Here is a 21,058-nt window from a genome sequence, read left to right as displayed (position 1 = left end):
CTACCTTGTGATAATCTACAGTTATGATCAGTAAAGTTATAATGAATGTGTTAGAAAATATGAATCACTAGGAAAATAGTTGTGCGAGCTCCTTGTATTACAGTACCACAAGAAGTCTTTGGTAAATAAAGTTTGTAAAAACAAACATTACATTGCCCAGCTGTGAGCATCAACTCATTAGTAACTAGATCTCAATCTCTCCACCGATGTCCACAGTTTGGATTACAGCACACGAAAAACAGTGTCATACCTTCCTCCCCTCGAGCAGTTGCCTGAACAAAAAAGTTTGTTCCATTAGAAGAAGCACAGTCGCTGCTCATCGTGCATTAAAAGACAATTCAAATAAAAACAACGAGCTATAAATTCGTTTTATTAGATAATGTGCAAAAGATGGAATCTGCAAGCATGTTCAAAATGGTCTACATTGTAGCTAAACCCAAGCCACCTATCCTCATTTACAGGCGGAAAAGAAAAAGGACACAGCTCCTGGTGTTATGTAATTGCTGATAACAGCAAAATGTGCTTTTGCCAGAAGATCACCAGAAAACTTACAACCACAATATGATTTTATGATAAACAAATATATTTTGAAAGATTCTAACAGCAGATGCATCAGACATAAACTTCTCTTCCATAAGAACATATTTGTCATCTTTTCTGATCAAAAAGATTTTTTGCAAATCTCTAGAAACACACCAATGCTCGTGTGATGGATCACATTTCTTGCATAAAATTGAAGATTTACCCAATAATCACCGTGTGCACAAATAAAGACTTAAGCATGTAGGAAGTTAACCTGGAAGAAGACAGCTTCTCCATGTTTACAGTTTGCACAAATGACAGATTTAGTCCTAGGAAGCGTTGGATCAGCAGCTACATCCTGCAATATTTGAGTGCGCTCCCCAGCAGAGTGATGCACCTCATTTCTATACACACAGTTGTTGTCAGCCACCTCCTGCATATATTCATAATGTCACAAGAATAAACAGATAAATAGATGAGAAAGGAGGAAAATCTTCTACTCTGAAGACTTATAGCTAGATAACATCAATAAAAGCAACCAACAAGTAAGTGTTCAAAGGCCTAAATTGGGGACCTAAAATGCCCAGAAATTCTTTTATGTGTAAACCCACATTGTTCACTGCCAAAGACCTTGACAAAAATGGATACCCTCTTAAAATTTTAACTTTTTCTATTGACTCTATATTCAACAAAAACAAAGGAAACCCATTTTCTAAATTGGAAAAATAAGAAAGAAACAGCAAAAAAAAAAAACAGAAGAACAGGTTAGGGTTTTATGCGGGTTTAACACCTCAACAGATAACTTAGACGTCAATTATACCCATTTAAGAAAAACGCAAAAGAAAAGACACCCTAATCTCTGTTTCAAATCTTCAGCTTGGTAAAAGAAAAAGGGAAAATTTATATTGAAAAAGGAGGAGAAGAACCTGGTGATCGCAGTTGCGGCAGGCGTAGAGGAGAATCTTCTGTTCTCTATCTTCTTTCGGGTAGAGAATGTTGTTGCTTCATCAATAAAACAAAAAGATTACCAAAAAAAAAAAAGGAATCAAAATTTAAGCCCAAAATAAGGTTAAGGCTGGCTGAGAAAACGGAAAAACTAAAATGGGTTATGAAAAACTGCAAAGAAAGTGAATGCAGGACGACTAAAGAAAGCTGAGAACTGACCATTCACGGCAAAATTTCATGGTACTCATCTTGTTCGATTAGGCTTTGGGTTTCTTGCACAGAGAAACAAACAAAAGAAAGGCAAAGGCTTTTGGGGTTAGTTTGGCGGGCTCTTAGCTCTTAGCCCTTAACCTTCGTGTGCTTTTGGGGAATAGATCTTTCCAGCAATGGGTTCTCGGGGTCAAAGGTCCTTATTCGTAATTTAATCATCTTTGACGGTTATTTATTTATATACACTGCTGACTTCTCTAGAAACATGTGCGTGTCTACTTGTCTCGAGTCTCTGCTCCTTTAGCTTGTAGGTCATCTTTTTCGATTTAGTCCATGAATTGGCCAATGACAATTTTGAGGTTAAGTGTCTGAAATGAAATGTTGCAAGTAAGTTATGAAGAAAGGTGTTAACACGACCAACCATTATATGTTCGTACGTAATGCAGGGAAAGGAAAAAGGAAGCCTAACCATTCGGGACAAAATTTATACTCACTAATGCTGGAAGGAGGCTTTAGTTAACACTTCTTCCTCTGAACTTTTGAGAGCTGTTTTAGCTACGTCTGTTTTCCCCACACCACCTACTAATTGAACCAAAGCCACAGGCACTCACCGAGAGAATGGTTCCAGCTTTTAATGACCCAGGATTTGCCACAGTTTCAACAAATTTTTTGGCATTTTGATGAGATCAGCTGAAAAGGTTGATGGGAGAGAGCCAGATGCTTGGTGAAACCATGAAAGGTGTTTTATGCCATGTTCTAGAGAAGATGGATATCTAGGAGTGAAAGACAGAAGGTTCCAGGTCGGAACTGCTTCTACACCATTCCTTAAATCTAGCAGAGGTAGTGAAACCTTTGAACATAGTTCCCAAGCCCAGAAACATATCTACGAACCTGCTAGTGGCAACCGTTTAACTGAGCGAGCCTCCACTAATATATCATTATCAAGAACTCACGATACACATCTAAACAGCAATACCGAAATCATGGATGCAAAACTTTGACAGATATGCTGCAGTCAGGCAACAAAATATTAAATATCTAGTGGCACAAAGGAAAAAGTCAAGATAGTCAATAACTTACAAGAGGATTTTCAAGCTACAATCATTTCACAAAAAGGAATCAACAAACAAGTCTGGTAAAGATCTCAAAACTAAACACCTAGCAAACTTATTTCAGAGGCCTTGATCTCCAGCATGTGTAAGACCATAAGCTCCATAGTTACAACCGGAATGCCCTAACAAAGAAGTACAAGGAGATGGTAGAATCTGTGGACTTAAAAACAGGCAAGTCCAGCATCAAATAGGCAATATGCGTACTGCCCTCTCTGCTTCAGCGTCTTCTGCTATGCCTCCGGCTCTTCCTTCGGCTGCTCTTATCGTCAGAATCAGAATCTGAAGCAGAGTCTGAATCAGAAGACTCGGAAGACGAGCTGTACCTTCTACGCCTCCCCTTCCTCTGCTTCTTCTTCCTCCTCCGCCTCCTCCTCTCTTCCTCAGAGTCAGATGATGAACTGTAATCTGTACTACTCTCTGCTGAAGAAGAATCTGATCCCGTAACAGATGAGGCACCACTATCAGTCTCAAAAACTGAAGCCTCGCTATCACTACCTGAATCAGAATCTGACCGATGCTTCCTTTTGCTTTTGTTGGACCTATTGTCCTCCTCATCCTTGACATCTGGGTTGTCCAAATCATAAGAGATTGAAAGCTTCATCCTCAATTTGGGGTTCTTAAGCTGCTGGGTACGTGAGGGTCGTGACATGTAGACCCGTTCATTCTTGCATTCGTATGTCCAATGCCCTGTTTGAAAACACTTTTGGCACTGTGATGCACCCATTGTAGACATTGAAGTCTTGTCTTTCCTTTCACCTAATTTCACCGCCTTTTCAGTACTCATCAAGTACATCTGCCTCTTTGCTTCCCGTTTCTCCTGCCATCTGCTAGGTCCTTCTTCCTTTTGCCCATAAGCATTAACATTTCGGGCTGCAGCAGCAGCTGCCCTTTCAGCCTGAGCACGACTGAGGCCCTTGGCAGCACTCAATGCTGCAGCTTTGATTCTTTCAGCTGCAGCCTGAGTCTTTTCTTCTTTCTTGCTCGACATCTTTTAGGCGCCAACAAACAACAAAATTATGAAAATATGTAGATTATCCGATCTTGGATTTAATTCACCCGAAATCCTAAAGCACCCTGCATTCAAAAATCCAGTGGGGTCATTCGCATTTGTCTAATTAGGATAAAAGACCCCAACCAAAGAACACAGATACGTCTCTTCCTTCTAAAACCAAATAGTGCTCAAGAAATTAATTCAGAGGCTACAATGAAAAGAACAAACAAGATACCTCTTACAACAAAAGTCTCCATACATTTACCTATCAATTCAGATATGAAAAAAAAAATAGAAATTTTTTGCTTAACAGGGAAATTCAATATCAGCTAAGGCACAATTTTACAGAATCTACCAATTATCAACACAAAACGATGCAAATTTTCTTTAAAAAAACGACGAAAAACAAGCAAAAAAGGGAAAAAAATAGATTTTAAAAGCAAAAAAAAAACCCTAGGTTTAAAACAAAAAGGTTGAATGAAACCTTCGTTTCCTTCACATCAAAACCCTAAATTGAAATTCGTTTTTGGGGACGGAAATTAAAGATCCTAATCACCAAAGAAAAGAAACCCTAAATTTCTCGAGTGTTTCAAAAAGAATAAAAATCAGAGAAGGAAAGGATTAGCGCGTACCTGGACCCCTTCGCGACGGCGAAGATCCAGAATGAAAGGCGAAGAGGAATTTTTATTATTTTTATTTAAATGAGAAGCGGAATGGCTTTTCGTATTTAACACGATTCATTTAAGGCGGTGGCTTTTTCATTTTCTTTTGTTTTTTACTGTTAAAAACTGTTGCGAAAAATTAAAACATTTTAAAATTTTAATATTGAAACGTAAAGAATAAATCATTTTTAATAATCGTTAAATGTTTAAAAATATCATTTTTAACACTTTCACTTTGTTGCAAAAAAAGGAGTGATGGTATCAACCAAGTAATAATTTTGTTAAATAATACTAGAAATTTCCTTTCTTTTTTAACTTTTATCCCCAAATGTTTCATTTTTTTAAAGAAAATAAAGATATGGCAGTCCACATTTTCTATAATCTCGTCAAAAAGGACTTATTTCCAAATCAATAAAATTATATATTGATCATGTATAAATTTTATTTGATAAAATATATAAATTTTATAGAATTTATATAAATTCAGATATCCACTCGATAAAATTATACATTCTATCTAAATTTCATGTCAAACCCATTCTTTGTTTGAATATGTTTTTAATTTAAAAATAAAAAAAATAATAACTTATGATAAGTGATGTTAAGAATATAGTCAAATTTTCACTAATACAAAACTCAAGAGTGATATCAAAATTGAAGTAACAATAACGTTAAATAATTATGAATGGGTAGCGAGAGGCTGAAAAGGACCACACTTTCCTATCTCTCGAGCACACACCGCGTGATATGATAAACTGTGTTTGGTTGGGTCGTGTTTGTTTGGACAGCTACTTGTATAATATATGTTCTCTGCTCTAACGACTGTGTAGGACCATGCTGAATGGAGCTCCGTGGCCTTTTCCTCTACCTTTTTCGTTACTATAAATTCCGAGCTCCATCGTTTTTCTCAAACACAACAAAATATCAAGCTATTAACGTCTCATATTCCAACATATTCTGTCTCCCCAGGCAAACCAGAAACAAAAAAGAAAAATGGGTTCAACTTCAAGTCTCAATTTGCCATTGCTTATGTCTCTCGTAATTGGCTGTCTGATGGCAGCATCCGCTAGCAACTTCTACCAAGATTTTGACATCACATGGGGAGATGGTCGTGGGAAGATAGTCAACAACGGAGAGGTTCTTACTCTCTTCCTTGATAAAGCTTCTGGCTCCGGTTTCCAGTTCAAGAATGAATAACTTTTTGGCAAGGTTGATATGCAGCTCAAGCTTTCCCTGGAAACTCCGCTGGCACAGTCACTGCCTACTATGTAAGTTATTCTCCAATTTTTATAAGGACATGTAGATATGTTGATAGCACAAATGCTGATGTACATTTCTGTCTGCAGTTATCTTCGAAAGGATCAACATGGGATGAGATTCATTTTGAGTTTCTGGGAACCTTAGTGGGGATCCTTACATTCTTCATGCCAATGTGTTCAGTCAAGGAAAGGGTAACAGAGAGGAACAATTCTATCTCTGGTTTGACCCAACTGCAGATTTCCACACCTATTCCATCCTCTGGAATCCCCAGCGTGTCATGTGAGTATTCCTAAACTGAAAATTTTCATTTCGCCCCAGTTGGTAGGAATTGCTTGATTGACAAAAATCTTGTTATTCTACGTTCCAGCTTCTCGGTGGACGGCACACCCATTAGAGAGCTCAAAAACATGGAGTCACTTGGTGTCCCATTCCCAAACAACCAACCCATGAGAATTTACTCCAGTTTGTGGAGTGCTGATGATTGGGCTACAAGGGGTGGTCTGGTAAAGACAGATTGGACTCATGCTCCTTTCACTTCTTCTTACAGAAACTTCAATGCCGATGCCTGTGTTTGGTCTAATGGAGCATCTTCCTGCAAATCAAATCCTCCATCTTCTGCCTGAACCAAAAATGCCTGGTTGTCTCAGGAGCTGGATTCCACTAGTCAGCAAAGGCTGCAATGGGTCCAGAAGAACTACATGATCTACAACTACTGCACCGACGCCAAGAGATTTCCCCAAGGTCTACCTCCAGAATGCAACATGTCTTAGAGGCAACAACAGCACTTAATTCCATCAATATTCTTTCAATTCTTTTTCTTCTTCAGGCCAACTCTTGATTCTTTTGTTCTTTGAGAATTCTCCCTATCTAGTATGTAATACGTTAGCAAATGATATGCAACAAGAGTTTACTTCCTCTCTTAAAATTCATGGCCATTGATCAGTTTCTTTTCAGGGTATATTCCATACAAAATAATAAGTAGTAATGAATATTAAAGCCCCCGTTCATACCATAGCATCATAAAGCCATCAATAATTTATTGAATTAAGCAAAAAAATTGTAATAAAATCCACTTTCAAAATAAAGTACATGCTTGATTTAACAAAAGCTGGTAAGGCCAAATCCTTTTGTACTTGTGGTGAAAGATGATAGTTCATAAAGAAAAAAAACATTCCTAGGCAAAGAACATTGTTTATAACTTAAGTACCAACATGCTACAAATTGGTCGAGGCAGAAAAGGCAAACTTAAAATTCCAAGGCAGCATTAGAATATTCCGGTGAGGTAAAGCTAGAATATTCCAGTGAGAAGATTTGCAGCAGTCGAAATAGCAGCTCCCGTGATGGCACATTGCACAACCTGCTCGTGGGAAGCTTCCTCGGATGTGAGTGCCAGCGCCATTCCTGTAATTGCTCCCGCCACTGCACTGTTTTTCTGCAGCATGTTGGCCAACAATGGAGTCAAAAGAAACATAATGGTAGTATTAAAAGAATTTGTTAAGCTCTTGGATCAGGAAACCTCGCATCTTTACAACAAGTGGAGATTGAAGAAACTGTCTTTTTCCCCCATGAAAAGAAGAGAGAAGATGTCGATCTTTACCCAATCATGAGCTCCACGAGCCTCTTTTAGTCCATATGTGAGACCTGAATACAATCCTGCAGCTAGCCCTGTAATGTGCAATTCAATTCATGGACCATGATCAATAATGAACCAGTTCAAATCAACCATTTGTACTTGACAGCCATGTTTCTCTCTTTTCTGAACATTTTCTGACATCTCATCCAAGAGAAACTAACAAGAAATTGGGTCCACGCTCTAAACTTACCCCACTGTAGAGATTCTTTTCCAGTGCTCTTCACCTGTAAAATGTTGTTAAATATTAGTTGGATAAAACAAAAAAAAAAATTAAGCAGAATATCCTCAGGTATTGCAGGCACCTGCATTAGCAATAACCAGCTTTTACAAGATCAACTTTGGTGACACAAGTGCAAGAGCCATTAAGACTAGCTCATTAATCAGTATACAACGCCATAAGTTTTAATTCCATTTTGAAAGTTCATGCTTGGGAAAGAGACTCACCATTGCTTCAAGAGATTTTCGATTGGTTTCTCCTGCAATCCACATAAAGCAATTTCAATTAACTTTCACTGGCAATGTCCAAACAAATGAATAACACACGAAACTCCCATCTCCCAACAAGTAAGAGAAGTAAACTTTCCATTTCCAAATTGAGTCACATCTCCTTAATCTGAATAGTGGATTAAACTTTTCGTAACTAAATAATTCCAAAGTTTTAGTAGTTTAAGGGTCAACCATCCCAAATTTGTATGAAGATCTAGAAAACCAAAAAGAAAGTTGCATAAGACACCAAAGACTGTTCATGTTTTTCCCCCTCTTTCTAATCCCAAGTTCCTTTCAGACCATATGATCAGAACCAGCAGGCATTGATACCTCTGAGGTCAGGGAAGCGGTTCTTCTTGTTCTTGGAACCGGTGATATCAGGTGAGTTACTTGATTCAGTTCCTGCACCAAAACAACAAGACAACATCGACCACACCCAATAATTTAGGATCTCAATTAACAAATGATATGAAGTTGAAAAGAAAGTGCATGCCTTCAACAGCCATGAAACAAGACTCCCTCGCCGCAGCCTGAATCGCTCCAATCTGTACACCAGTACCAAACAAGGACCCTTTCATTTCTTGCTTTCTCAAACAACAAACAAAATAAACTGACAAAAATGAGGTTGAAAACCCAGAAGATTTACGTACGCCAGCAGCTTTGACAAAGCTCTCAGCAATGCGGTTGAGGAGAGGGTGTCCAAGGTCGAAGAAGCATCCCTTGTCGAAGTTACGCCAGTCATCCAGCAAAGACCTTGTCTCCAAGTTACTGCTCATGTTGTTTTCTTTTTTGTGTTCTGAAGCTAACCCTTTTTTTTTTTTTGCTTGAAAAGTTGGTATGTTTTTAAGTTCAACTTCTTCACAGAATTAATGGTAGGACGGAATCCAAGTAGTTATGGCAGATTCAGATAGAAAGATAAAATTTTGCAAACGTGTTCAAGTAGAGAAAAGCGGAGATTGTAGGGAGCTGCGAAGAAGAGAAAGTCAAGACAGGGACACGTGTTTTAGAGACCTTACGTGTCTCCTGCATGTAACCAGGTTTGGCGGACTTCGTGGCGATTCTATGGGTCTAAACTTTCGCCACGTATCTTTCCGAAGTCGGTAACAGTAACCCGCCCGGTCTGTCTTACAAGCCGCGGGCCGGTTCGTATTGAATTCTAATGAAACATTGTTTTCCCTAAACGTTATTCTTTGCAAACCGTCTTACGTGCGAAGGACCAATCGGTTAATCTTCCCAAAAAGAAAAATGGAAGCAAGCAAGAGAGAGTGTACAGGATAGAAGTTAAACTTGCAAAGCCGAAGAGAGGGATGATTTTTGGGAACAAATTTTTGGGCATTTGCTGATATAATGAAGAAAACCCTTCAAAAGTGAAGTTGCGTAATAGCAAGTTCTAATTTACAAGTGGTCTATAAATGAGGTCTGAGCTACAATTAAGAAAATTTTGGCCTTGTAAACCAACATCCTAAACCCTCTCTCTCTCTCTCTCTATAACAGCCACACCCACCACAAAACTGAACAACAACGGGACACTATAGAGGGCAAATATTACTGCCCATTCTATTAGTTGGTTCACAGAAGCTAAATAAGGGCAAGAATTAAAGAAAGGGGATTTAAGAGGAAAAGAACAGAAACAGGGGGGGAAAAATCAGACAAAGAACGGTAAAATGTTTTACAGAAGCAACAGTTGGGCGGCTCTCAAAGCAGAAAAGTCCTAGCTTCAGTTTCAAAGCATCAGAAAAAGGCCTGGTAGACTTGGCTGCATAACGAGTAGTACGTGTTTCTTCCATGCCCTCAGGTGCACTATACAGGATCATCCCCTCCGACAAACAAATTCAGCATTGCCCTGCTCATTCCACTTTCTTCGCATCCAATTCTTTTTGGTAGTCCACTTTTTCTTTGGTAGCCGAAGACTGTTCAGTCACCAAGCACATCCTTGAGTTGAATAAAACAAAGACGAAAACAAGTTACCCTGCGCATAATGATTCTGAGAAATAACTTAAGATCCATTTACAGCCATCTCAGGTGAGGACTTTGGTGGTATCAACGGACAGTCCTCTCCACTTAATTGTCTATTGTCTGAGGGGCTATGCAAGCAGTCTGAACAGCTTCTAGGAGGTTCCTTCTCTACAAGGTTGTCCTCTTCTGAAGAACTACTATTGTTATCAGAACTTCTGGGACTGCCAGATTCCTTCTCTACATGATTTTCCTCACCCAAGCCTTTGTTCCCTTCAGGTGACCGAGTAGACATATGCATGGCATTTGCAGTTTTCTTACTAGGCAACACTGCCTGGCTTAGTGTTGAACACCAAGCCGCAAATAGACTATCTCTTGATTTAGAGCTTTTGCCCAATCTCTGCTTCTTAGCTAGGTCAGGCTCCTTTTCCTTAGTCAACTTACGCTTCAACCTAAGGGACTCCATGGTTCCTTCATCCTCCTCCGAGGTTTCTGCATGCTTCCTTGGAGGTGGTCTGTAGTCTTCATCATCCTCATCATCATCATAGTCAACGAGTCCACCAGATCTTGGGCTATAAAATTAAAATGAATGCATAAATTATGAACCCAAACAGACTATAAATCACTGTTGGTAATCATCTAGCATGAGGTCATTAAAATACCTTAATGATGGGTAGCTTGCAGCAACTCCATTGGACAAAGCAGGTTGCGATTGTACTTTCTGAGTATTAGATGCAGATGCTGTATCTTCTTCATCACTGCTTAAGCATCCACATTCAATCACTACAGAGGAAATCGATCAAAGGAAAAATGTCAACTCATCTGTTGATGGAAGCATACCTGTCCTCATTGAAATAGTCTTCTTCTTCTTTCTCCAGAGCACGCTCATCAATTCGTTTTCTTGGGTCCAGTGCATTAACATTCGTTTTTGTTCCACAATTTTCCAAGCACTGCAAACAGACAAATCACGTCAAAGAAGTTCCACATCTAAAAATCTCAGTTAAAAGTTAGTCGGGAGCTCGAATACCTGCTCGTATTTAACTTTCAAAGAGTGAACAGAAGCCAAATAGTCGAACTTAACCAACTGATTCCAAAATGAATCAACTATATATTTAACCAATAATTTCAAGTTTTCCTGCATGAAACAAAGTTATTAGCAGACAGAATTTGCCAGATATGTCTACAATCCAAATATAAGAGCAGAAACGATATGCACCTTGCGGATATATTCAAAAAGTTCTAAGACTGCAGAGTTCAGCACATTGTAACGATTTCCATTAGCAACAAAAGCATCTACAACTGGTTTGAGAAGGTTGTTCTTAACAAAATGATTTATTAGATGGTCATCCTGCAAGATGACAGCTTAATATAAGCAATTACAAAATGTAACAGCATTAATCAACTTGTACATTCACCAGCCACAAAAAGTGCTAATTTTGCAAGAAGGTTAGAGAATAAAAAGAAGCATAACATTATAATAAGGAAAAACCAGACTCCTAGAAATTGCAAGTGCACAACAATGGAAAAAACAAAACAACAGATCACAGGTTTGGCAGGCCCAGTGAATGGGGAAGAAAGTTTAAAAAATAAAATTTCTCCACCCTATATCCCAGTTGGGTAGCAATGGTTCAAACAAACAAAATAGCCCAATCCTTAACAACTGAGAGATCTTAAATGACTACAGTAGAAACAGTAGTGGCAGGAGATCCACCAACAATCAGTGAATTGTAATATTATGTTATTCCTGGTATGTATTGTTACTCAGGCTCAAGTGTCAAACATGGTATCGGTCCCTTGTATTTCATGTCATGGACCCTTACCCAAGTTGCTTTGAGATGTCAAATGTGCGTCTCACATTAATACACGAGGAAAAATGAAATGTCAGCACAACATATATGTACCTCTCATATCTCAAATGATAAACATATACATATCTGAATATTTAAACTGAGAAACTAATTCCCCGTCACCATATGCAAACAGTCAAAAGCCAAGTCAGACATGATTCACATAACAAACAGCTTCAGCTCCAATTTCATTTATATATTCAATGCTATTTCTGATTCTATAGATGTCATAGGTGTTCACAAAATATTGAACTCTGATGGCATATAAATTTACTCTAAAGAATGAACTGAATTTACTTACATAACGAGAGAGAATAGTGCGAACAAAGCGAACAGCAGCAACTACTAGGTATTTTTCCCTTCTCCGGGTCAGTAACAAAACTTTGTCTATAACGTTGTTAAGGAGAAAATTACACCTGCAAACAACGAAGAAAAGCCAATTGACATCTACAATTCATGAGCCAATTTCTAGATGAATATGGAACTAGTACGAAAAGATTACTTTATTCTATAAGGATGGTGCACAACACAAAAGCACAGCAATTCACATATGTTTGACAGAATTTCAGGCTTCGTGCTATTTAGACTTTCAACTCTTCCTGCATTGCTTGCCAATTTACTGGTTGACTGGCCAGCCACGTCAGAAGGACATGACAATATTATGACATCAATTAGCTGGCCCAAATGCTTCTCATAAAAAATATCAACAATTGAATCTCTCTGCAGAAAAAAATAACATAAGGTCAAGCACTTAATGTCATAATCCAACTTCAAAATTAGAACTAGTAATCAAACCAGCATAGAGAAAGAATTAAATCTTACATGAAAGTTTAAGTGACAAAATTTTCCAACAATCAGCAGATATATATAAAAAACACAATCAACATCCAAAATTTTTACACCTGCATAAATAAACCCAAAAATGTTGTGGACTCCAAATGTAAAGATAACACATATATGAAGTATGAAAATCACATGATAACGGCCATGATCTCTCAGTAAGTTATATAGTATCAATCTCTCAGAATCTACTGCACACAAAGGATCAAACACTAGAGCACACTAGGGATCAAACACAAGCCAACTGAAGTTTGGCTGAGCTAGTTAGACATAAAAGAAAGGACACAACCCAATTTTTATCAATATATTCAGCTTCTTCAATAACTCGATGACTCTACCTTACTGTGCATGAGGAGCCAAGTTCAGCTTGTTGCAAATTTCTCATCTTACAACCAGACCTAGAATCTAATTCAATACAAGTCCAAGCTTCTCAAAGAACAGCACCACATTCTAGAGCAGCAACATAACTTAAGACAAGTAAGGTTGGAAAAGAGCTTAAGCTAGACCAAAAAAAATGACCTTAAACTAAAAGGAATAGAAGAGAAGGATTCATGAAACCTGCCCCAATTATTTTGGAATTTAGGTTGAGTGTGAGTCTATGCAACTTCCCATCTACCAAAATATAACACTTGCACACAGAAATCAAGTATCAAGGTATGCACCTGAGCTCCTGACAATGTGAATGAATCCAGTAAACTACGAAGAATTTCAAGAAACTGGCAGTGCATATCCTCCCCGAAATCTGTTATCATCCCTTTAACCTGTAAGTCAACAACTACATATTAGTTCTTCATATTCTCTCTCCGTATATACAGACACATATATACCGATGATAGAGATCTGTTAAGTTCATCTAATTCTTGTGTTTCTACACGCTCATTATACCATATTACCAACAAACTTGAATAATACACGTACCAAAAGTCCTAAAAGTGGAATTCCTTCCTGGCGAACAACATAGGAGCGCAGAAGGTTTGGATCCTGATTCAAGAACAGTATGAGGATGTCTGTCCTGCATCCATTATAGAGACCTATGGTTAGAACTCAATAATTAGGAAATTAAAAGTTTACACACAATGTAAGAAGGAAAGAAATATATTAAAGAGAGATACTACAAATGCCACCATTACCCAGTTAGTACAAGCTTTTTATCTTGACTCTGCAGAGCATCAGTGATAATGTCAAAGATACCTTCATTCATAAGATCCCTAGAATGATTGAAAATGAACACTTCAGCCAAAGAAATAAAATTTAATTGTCCAAAAGATAATTCTGGAGAAATGGCAGCTTTAAGGACCAAGATAACTACAGTAATATCAGATCTCTAACTTGTAGAAAAGCATACCTAAATAGTCGAAGCTGCTGCACCATCTGCAGGCTCTTGCTTAAACTACAAAATTCGTGCAGGAAATATACCTATTGAAAAAATAGGCTAACAGGATTAATACAGGCATAAATCAAATGGAATGAACCACAGAGCTTAAGTCCATGCACTAAAGAGCCACAGATAACAAACATCCAGAAAGACGTGAGACATGACACTGGTATAAAGAATGTACATGAACCAAGGAAAGGAAGATTTCTTAGGCCTAAACATTCATAAATTTAACCTCACCTAAATCATGACCTTTCATAACCTAATAAAAGTCTTAACATCTAAAAGGGACCAATGAAAATACAAAAATCAATCATCATAACCAAGCAAACTACAAGCAAAGGAGGGCTAAGCAAACTGAAAGTCAACAAAGTTAGATCTATCTCCAAATCTGCCACTCATAACACTTAGCTGTAAAGGAAGCAACCTTCATAACCAAATGAAAAATAGTAAAATAAAACTTCACTTCAAAATCAACACTTACCAAAGTTTTCTTTGACTCAGCCGATGTGGTGGGAGATCTCAACCTTGCAAACAATTCCTGAATAAAGGTGTTGTCATCCTTCAATAAAGAAATAACCTACAACACAATACAGCAGTTAGTGCAAAGAAACAAAAGGTCCAATATATTTGCCAACACACAATTAAAATCTTACAATAGCATTATTTGAATGAATTATAGAATTGAGACTGGCAACTGTGGCCTCATCCAATACCCTTGCCAAAACAACATCCTGAAAGAAGCAATCCAAAGCAAGAATTACACAACTAAAGATATGAGTGGGACTCATAAGTTAAGCATTTAAGATGTATACCTTCAGATAACCAACTCGATACGTCTGGTGTATCTTTGAGAGGACCATGGGATTTTTAATTGGAATGGCCTGTAAAAGATGAATATTATAAAATGAACTCTTTTTGAAAAATAAAGGTCCTTGATTTTCTTTCTCCTATCTAACCTCCCTCTAATCCCCAGTCCACACCTCCGTCTTAAGAGTATCTTACCTCCTTAAAAACAACATGTTCTTTCAGAAAATTCCGATAATGCTGAACCTCAGGAACATCAGGATCATCTGCAAACCAAAGAAGAAACTGTCTTACCAGAAAATGATACAAACTATCAAGAAAACATATTAATGCTGCAGAAACAAATATTATACGAGAATAAGTTGAAAATCCAGAATGAACAGAGTAAAGCACAAAAAATTCTAAATGGCAACCCAACATGCAGCTCAAAAAATAACCAATTTTAAAGCAATAAACAGGAAAACAAAACAGGCATCAAACAACTTCAAACCCCCTGAACAATGAGAGATAGATTGTTCCACCTAAAGATTTCATGTAACAACTTGCTTTTTTATAACCAATCACTTGCAAAAACAGACATACATTCCTCACTAATGTCACAAAGCTACACAGCATAACTACTTGCAATATAAGTTATGAGTGTCTTGACAATTCTGTTCAAGTTTTGGAATATGAAGTTTGACGTAGAAGCTACTGGATTATTAAAACATAATTTAGAAGTTGAACTGACGGAACAACAACACAAACAACCACAGATATCATTAACCACTTGTAAAGACTAAAAGAGAAAGCACAGAAACATGAAACATAGGAAATTCCAAAAGGTCCCAAAATATGAAAATGCTATTACAATAAAAAGGAATTGTGCAGGATTCTACAACTTGAAGCCCACATCCAAACAGTCATATAGGTGATTTCCAAATTAAACCCTCAATTCAATCCAGCAACAGTCACTAATGTAAATCTGTGAACAAACAGCGACGGAACTTACATTCAAGGGAACCAATAATGTCCATGATTAACTCATCCCCGAATATTTTCTCGAAAACTTGAGGACTGTTAAGCAAAACTGTGAAAACAACCAATAACATAAATCAGAGATCCCATGAATCAACTGTAAAGTACAGGCATGCCTTAACTAAGAAACATAATCATTTAAGTGAAAAAAAGTACTGACTTATCCCCTTGATTATTTTGAATATCATGTGAAGACCATCTACATTTTCCAAGTCTTCACAGATTCTGAATAGTTCCATCAACTTCTGGAAGAAATCTTGCTGCATTAAGATCACAACTCAATTCAGTGAGGTCTACAATATTTTGAAACTAACATGGATGGAAATCAAGACAACAATATTTAGCTATAAAGTTGAAACAGAAGCAATAGCAAAAAACCAGGATATCAAATGATACAGACATGACGTTCTAGGAAAAATATCAAAAGTACCAAGAAATCAAACACATAGTTGAACGTTGGAGAAAGATGTTCAAACTCTCTCCATACAACATGGAAGATCAAAAAGATTTAAACAACTCAGAAAGTTGAGAAACTCGAGGAGGAAAACCAAATTAACCAGCTAATAACATAGCCATCAATTAGTAATTTAATATGACCAAAATACCAACATTAACAAGAGATAGATGAGCAGCAGCTAATTACAGAATACTAAACCATATAACATCTACATATAGAGGACATTAACAAATGAAAATGTACGCACAAGAAAAGTTGAAGAATCATACATCATTTAATATAAGCTCTGTCAGCCGCATCTGATCAGCAATGCCACTCTCAGTCAGAGTCTGAAGGACAAAATTGATTAACTTAACGAATAATCACATAAACATGCTTGAGCAGACTACGCTTAGAGAAGCTTTCCAAGCAAAAATAAGCAGGGAACGCAGAAAATATAGGTTCTGCAACTGACTCTAAAAGACATTATCCAGAAGAACAAAAAAATAGTCAACTTACTATATATTACAAATAATTATAAGATAAGCTCAAACAGAGATGATCAAGACACATGGGAGGGCATAAAAGAACAATAAATTCACAAAACAAAAGGAAAAATAAATGAAAAAAAGCATTACGAGTAAACATATCCAATGTTTTTGCAAACAAAAAGGCCTAAAAATTGCCACTAAGCAAAAATATATAAACATAAATAGAATGCAATCAAGAGGACTCAATCATTCATTAGAACCTTGAGTATTATGGGAAGAGTGGAAAGCTCGACAGCTGGCAACTCCCTCAACTCACTATTCATGGTGTGAAACGTCTCGTCTGCAGTAATCATTTATAGTTGGTCATTTCTCGATGGTATTTTCAAAATTGCACAATAATAAATTTGACATAAAGTCTAAAATGAATACACTGCACACAAGTCTGAAGAAAATAATCTTCTGTGCATCAAAGGTGGAAGATGGTGACCACTCAACAAATGAAGCCCAGTTAGTTAAGATCGTCCAACCTCTATAGCAGACAAATACATTATTCGATTCACCAAAAAAATTGCTCACAAATTTCAAGATTTCTGCAACTCTAGTCTTTATTTGGACAAAAGCTACTAGGAGAGTTAAACCATTTACAGGGATTCAATGTTTGATTAACTTGAGGGTAAGAAAAACTAAGATTAAAGAATTAATAACTTCAAACGGATTTCAAAAATACTTACTGTTAAGAGAATTGAAATGCAGATTTCTTTGCAAATCACAGATGTGGTCCCTGCATTAAAAGAACACAATAAATAGAGGGGGGTAGAAAGGAAAATAGTAAGGTTGAGATCATAAGCTTCCAACAGAGAGAACAGTAACAAAAGGGGATACAAAAATTTAGATCGAAAATATTCAATGATGAAAACCCAAAAAATAAGAAACAATTTATAGATATTACTTACCATATGTAAGAGCATCCTGTGGGCTCTTGAAAACTAAGTGCTAATTCTGTAGAATATTCTGAGTCTCTCCATGATATGATTGTATCTTAAGATAAACACACACATCATTCAGTCAAACTAAAATTTTCACAAATGACAAACATCCAATTGAGAATATCACATTTGCTAATATTAGCAAAGGCATAATAGTACCTTCTTGCTTTCTGTAAATGTCATCAGGGCTGATGCGGTGCAAAAGCAATGTCTCATTGTCTTCTTCATCAAAAACAAACAAAGCCAGCTCTTCCGATCTCTGAATTATAACATTTACATTCATTTAAAAGGAAGAACACATTTTTATCTAATAATTTATTTTCAAAAACTAGTATATCTATACTGAAAACAGACAAATACTGATCAAAAAAGGGATTAGAACAGACCTCCAAATAATCAACAGTAACATGCCCAGTTCCTTGATCATCCCATTTACCATCTTCATTCAAACGGTAGACCTTCACTCGCTGAATTCATAAAATGATTTGACCAAAAAGAGAGAAGGAGAGTTAAATAAGAATTCCCAAAACTCATGCAAACTCCACACAGACAAACAACACAGACTGAAAATGATGTTAGAATGGTACACTAAAAGATGATATCATTGAAGTGATGCATAGTCACGTTAACAAGAAGTTAGACCTCAAGCAGCTATTTCAGCCATCCTAGTGCCAACAATAAATAACTTGTATGATCTTTGTCCCCTTGTGATCATTGAATACCGTGCAGGTAAGATAAAAAGTAAATAGAAGTTTACTCAATCCTAGCTAATTAAAGATTTCAACGTAGATCCATAAACTGCTAACGTCTTATCATTGCATTTTAACTACCTAAATGCTTCCTATTTCCAGCCCAAGATGTTTCCGCCAATGATGCTACTGTCTTTGCTTCCTACCTTTGATAAGTCACCAATGGAACAGCACCCTTACCAAGATTCAAAATGTCTAGTCAGAGTACAAAAAAAAAAAAGATCATACTTCCAAGGCCTCTTTGGGAAAGTGCATGGCATACAAACAAAAACTATCTGAAGAACAATGAAAAGATCAAATTAAAAATATATATTGCATGTTACTTGTAATGACTGCTAGGAAATAAGACGCTCTAGAATAACAGAACATTCAAATCTGATAATGAATTAACCTATCCACACATGGAATACCTTTTTTCCAACAGATAAAAAGGAATCATGTAATCTACAATGTACTAATATTGCAGAACAGGCTAGGATCCTAGTTAACTAGTACCCTAACGAAAAGAAGCATGATATCAGGTGTAATGACTACCTACTCATTTTGAACTTAAGAGTACATACAGTCTAGTAACAAATTCCCTGTCACATCAGCTAAAGTAGACTCATACCTCCAACTTACTCAAAATTTGTCATAAACTTATACTAAAATCACTCTGTTCCCTATTTCTTAGGCATAAAATTATTTGATGACTAAAACACACCCTGGACTGCATTTCACTACATCTATTAAGCACCCTAATCACAAAAACTTCCACAAAAAAAGAAAACAATGCAAACTTATTATCAATTTCTTTAACCAACCAACAACAGATTTCTATGGCATCTCACTTAAAGCTAATTTCACTTCATTTTACACTTCAAACCAAAACCTAAGTCAAGTTCGACTACCAACACTACGGAACAGGAAAAAATGAATCGCACCTCTACGTACAAAGCCAAGAATAAATTTAAATTTATTTAAAGTTAAGAACTTCACTTACTCTATAGATTCTTATCACTCCTCAATAATAAACATACCAAAAATTCAAAATTAATACCTAACTCATCCTGGAAGTGAACTAACAAAAATAAGACCAATTCTACAACGAAACAACAAGGCTTCTATAAAACAGCGAGAAACGAACTGACCTGCATCGAATTGGCGTTGCCTTGAGATTTCTCTTGAGCGCCCATCGCCGCTTCTCGCTCTCCGCTTTCAAAATTTTCGAATCCCAAATAACCACAAGGAATCGTAGAGATTGAAAAATCGAAGTAAATTTGAGAGATTGGGGGAACCTCGGATTAGGGTTTTTGGGAAACGAGAAGAGAGAGAAAGCGCGGGCTCTGAAATATTAGGCGGGAGAGATTAAGGTTCCTTTTAGAAGGGATCAATTGGAAACCCTAACCGCCATTAACGAAGCTGAATAAACCTTCGTTTCTCTCTCTCTCTCTCTCTCTCACTCTCTCTCTCTCTATCTTTCCCTTTTATTTTTTCTATTTTCTGCGCAAGTGCCTGACCCTCCCCGACCTTCGATAAACGAAAGAAGAGAAACAAAAGAAGAGGAGTGAACAAAAAAATTAAATAATTAATAATAATGTACAACATGAAATGTAAGACATGTGATTAGGTTAACGGGCTTGTTTCTTCTCTTAATTACGGTTTCGCCATTTTACCCTTGGGTCTTCGCTGATATCCACGCGCCTTTTTTCCGCCATCCAATCAAAGCACACAGAGATTCCTTCTAACACGTTTTTTTCCCCTCACCCAGTCTCGGTCCGACACGTACCATCGCAGCACCAAAGATGCACGACTTCTGATCGGTAATCGTAGCAAACGTCACCTGCTTTAAATCATGTTTACCAGATGTAGGCCTCCCATTGGGTAGGATTCAGTACGGTTACACGGGTGAAAGGAAGGACAAGGGGAGGATCTTTGGAATTTCCAACGGGTTCAGCGTGAATTGTACAGAAACGGATGAATGGCACAGTACGAAACTTTGGGTGGGGGCGGGACAAATTTGACAAAGAAATCAAATAAACCATGATCATCATATGATGATCATGTGAAATTAAATTCGTTTCCTCGTGTGGTTTTCGTTAATTAAGTAAAGCTTTTTTTTATTTTCCTTTTTTCAAAACAGAATGAATGGATGGATGATCACCAAAATTTTTGTGTAGTCCTATAGTGGCCATGGCATGATTAAAACATAGCTTTGAGAAAAAAAAAAAGAACAATTGGGGGGAGAGGGGCAATCCCTTTTTACTGACTTTGAATCAGCATTGACATTTAATGCAACTCCCTTTGGACTATCCGAAAATGGACATCCATGACAATAATATCTCTACTGTTTTACTTGCTCACTTTTCTCTTTTCGCCCATTGATGCATTGTTTTATCGACATGATCTTTATATATATTTTTTAATAATAAAGGTTCTCGAATTATTGATTTTTTTAAATTAAAAATGAAATTTTAAATTTTAATTTATATTCAAGTAAATTCTTAAACTTGACAATCAAACATGTTAACTAGTAATACATAATAACATTAACTAATTAGATCGTATATTATATAAATATAAAATATCAATTCATATTAAATACGACGATAAATGATTTTTTGTTAATATTAAAGACTGATAGAGATAAAAATCAAAATTTAAAAATTCATTAAAGTACAATAAAAAGTGAAAATTTTAACTGAATAAATGATTATAGTTCATGCTTTATTGTTTCTTTTTTGCTTAATATGATAT

At 36.7% G+C, this 21,058-nt stretch overlaps 4 protein-coding genes and 1 pseudogene across 5 annotated transcripts; 1 reads left to right on the top strand and 4 right to left on the bottom strand.

Moving 5' to 3' along the window:
• Positions 1–48: 48 nt before the first annotated feature.
• Positions 49–2,332, bottom strand: NRPB9A (RNA polymerases M/15 Kd subunit). The gene is made up of 5 exons (XM_021435938.1): positions 2,172–2,332; positions 1,687–2,045; positions 1,449–1,524; positions 797–955; positions 49–272 (listed from the first exon to the last, which is right to left on the bottom strand). Exons 2-5 carry the CDS (start codon positions 1,713–1,715, stop codon positions 192–194), a joined length of 345 nt encoding a protein of 114 aa, XP_021291613.1. The 5' UTR covers positions 1,716–2,045; positions 2,172–2,332; the 3' UTR covers positions 49–191.
• Positions 2,333–2,753: 421 nt separating this feature from the next.
• Positions 2,754–4,539, bottom strand: LOC110422143 (zinc knuckle (CCHC-type) family protein). The gene is made up of 2 exons (XM_021435937.2): positions 4,413–4,539; positions 2,754–3,863 (listed from the first exon to the last, which is right to left on the bottom strand). The coding sequence occupies exon 2, from the start codon at positions 3,775–3,777 to the stop codon at positions 3,007–3,009; it is 771 nt and encodes a 256-aa protein (XP_021291612.1). The 5' UTR covers positions 3,778–3,863; positions 4,413–4,539; the 3' UTR covers positions 2,754–3,006.
• A 642-nt stretch (positions 4,540–5,181) lies between these two features.
• LOC110422213 (xyloglucan endotransglucosylase/hydrolase protein 22-like) lies at positions 5,182–6,607 on the top strand (annotated as a pseudogene). The gene is made up of 3 exons (XR_016351527.1): positions 5,182–5,710; positions 5,789–5,981; positions 6,070–6,607. The product of XR_016351527.1 is annotated as a xyloglucan endotransglucosylase/hydrolase protein 22-like (transcript).
• A 171-nt stretch (positions 6,608–6,778) lies between these two features.
• ATOEP16-2 (Mitochondrial import inner membrane translocase subunit Tim17/Tim22/Tim23 family protein) lies at positions 6,779–8,802 on the bottom strand. Its single transcript, XM_021436039.2, has 7 exons — positions 8,472–8,802; positions 8,315–8,366; positions 8,152–8,223; positions 7,780–7,811; positions 7,526–7,559; positions 7,300–7,367; positions 6,779–7,134 (listed from the first exon to the last, which is right to left on the bottom strand). Exons 1-7 carry the CDS (start codon positions 8,595–8,597, stop codon positions 6,991–6,993), a joined length of 528 nt encoding a protein of 175 aa, XP_021291714.1. The 5' UTR covers positions 8,598–8,802; the 3' UTR covers positions 6,779–6,990.
• A 628-nt stretch (positions 8,803–9,430) lies between these two features.
• On the bottom strand, positions 9,431–19,862 carry LOC110422212 (binding protein). The gene is made up of 24 exons (XM_021436037.2): positions 19,453–19,862; positions 17,960–18,040; positions 17,733–17,832; positions 17,541–17,625; positions 17,319–17,368; positions 16,848–16,927; positions 16,387–16,446; positions 15,821–15,920; positions 15,635–15,712; positions 14,842–14,909; positions 14,652–14,720; positions 14,493–14,570; positions 14,321–14,416; positions 13,807–13,877; positions 13,592–13,669; positions 13,380–13,473; positions 13,124–13,222; positions 12,124–12,341; positions 11,923–12,037; positions 10,991–11,122; positions 10,802–10,909; positions 10,615–10,724; positions 10,437–10,532; positions 9,431–10,346 (listed from the first exon to the last, which is right to left on the bottom strand). The coding sequence occupies exons 1-24, from the start codon at positions 19,495–19,497 to the stop codon at positions 9,818–9,820; spliced, it is 2,640 nt and encodes an 879-aa protein (XP_021291712.1). The 5' UTR covers positions 19,498–19,862; the 3' UTR covers positions 9,431–9,817.
• Positions 19,863–21,058: the final 1,196 nt, after the last annotated feature.

This window comes from Theobroma umbraticum, unplaced genomic scaffold (assembly GCF_002168275.2).
Source record: "Theobroma umbraticum cultivar Fairchild unplaced genomic scaffold, ASM216827v3 scaffold_130.0, whole genome shotgun sequence".
NCBI lineage: Eukaryota > Viridiplantae > Streptophyta > Magnoliopsida > Malvales > Malvaceae > Theobroma > Theobroma umbraticum.
Note: the sequence above shows the minus strand (reverse complement) of the source record. Positions and strands in the feature narration are given on the sequence as shown.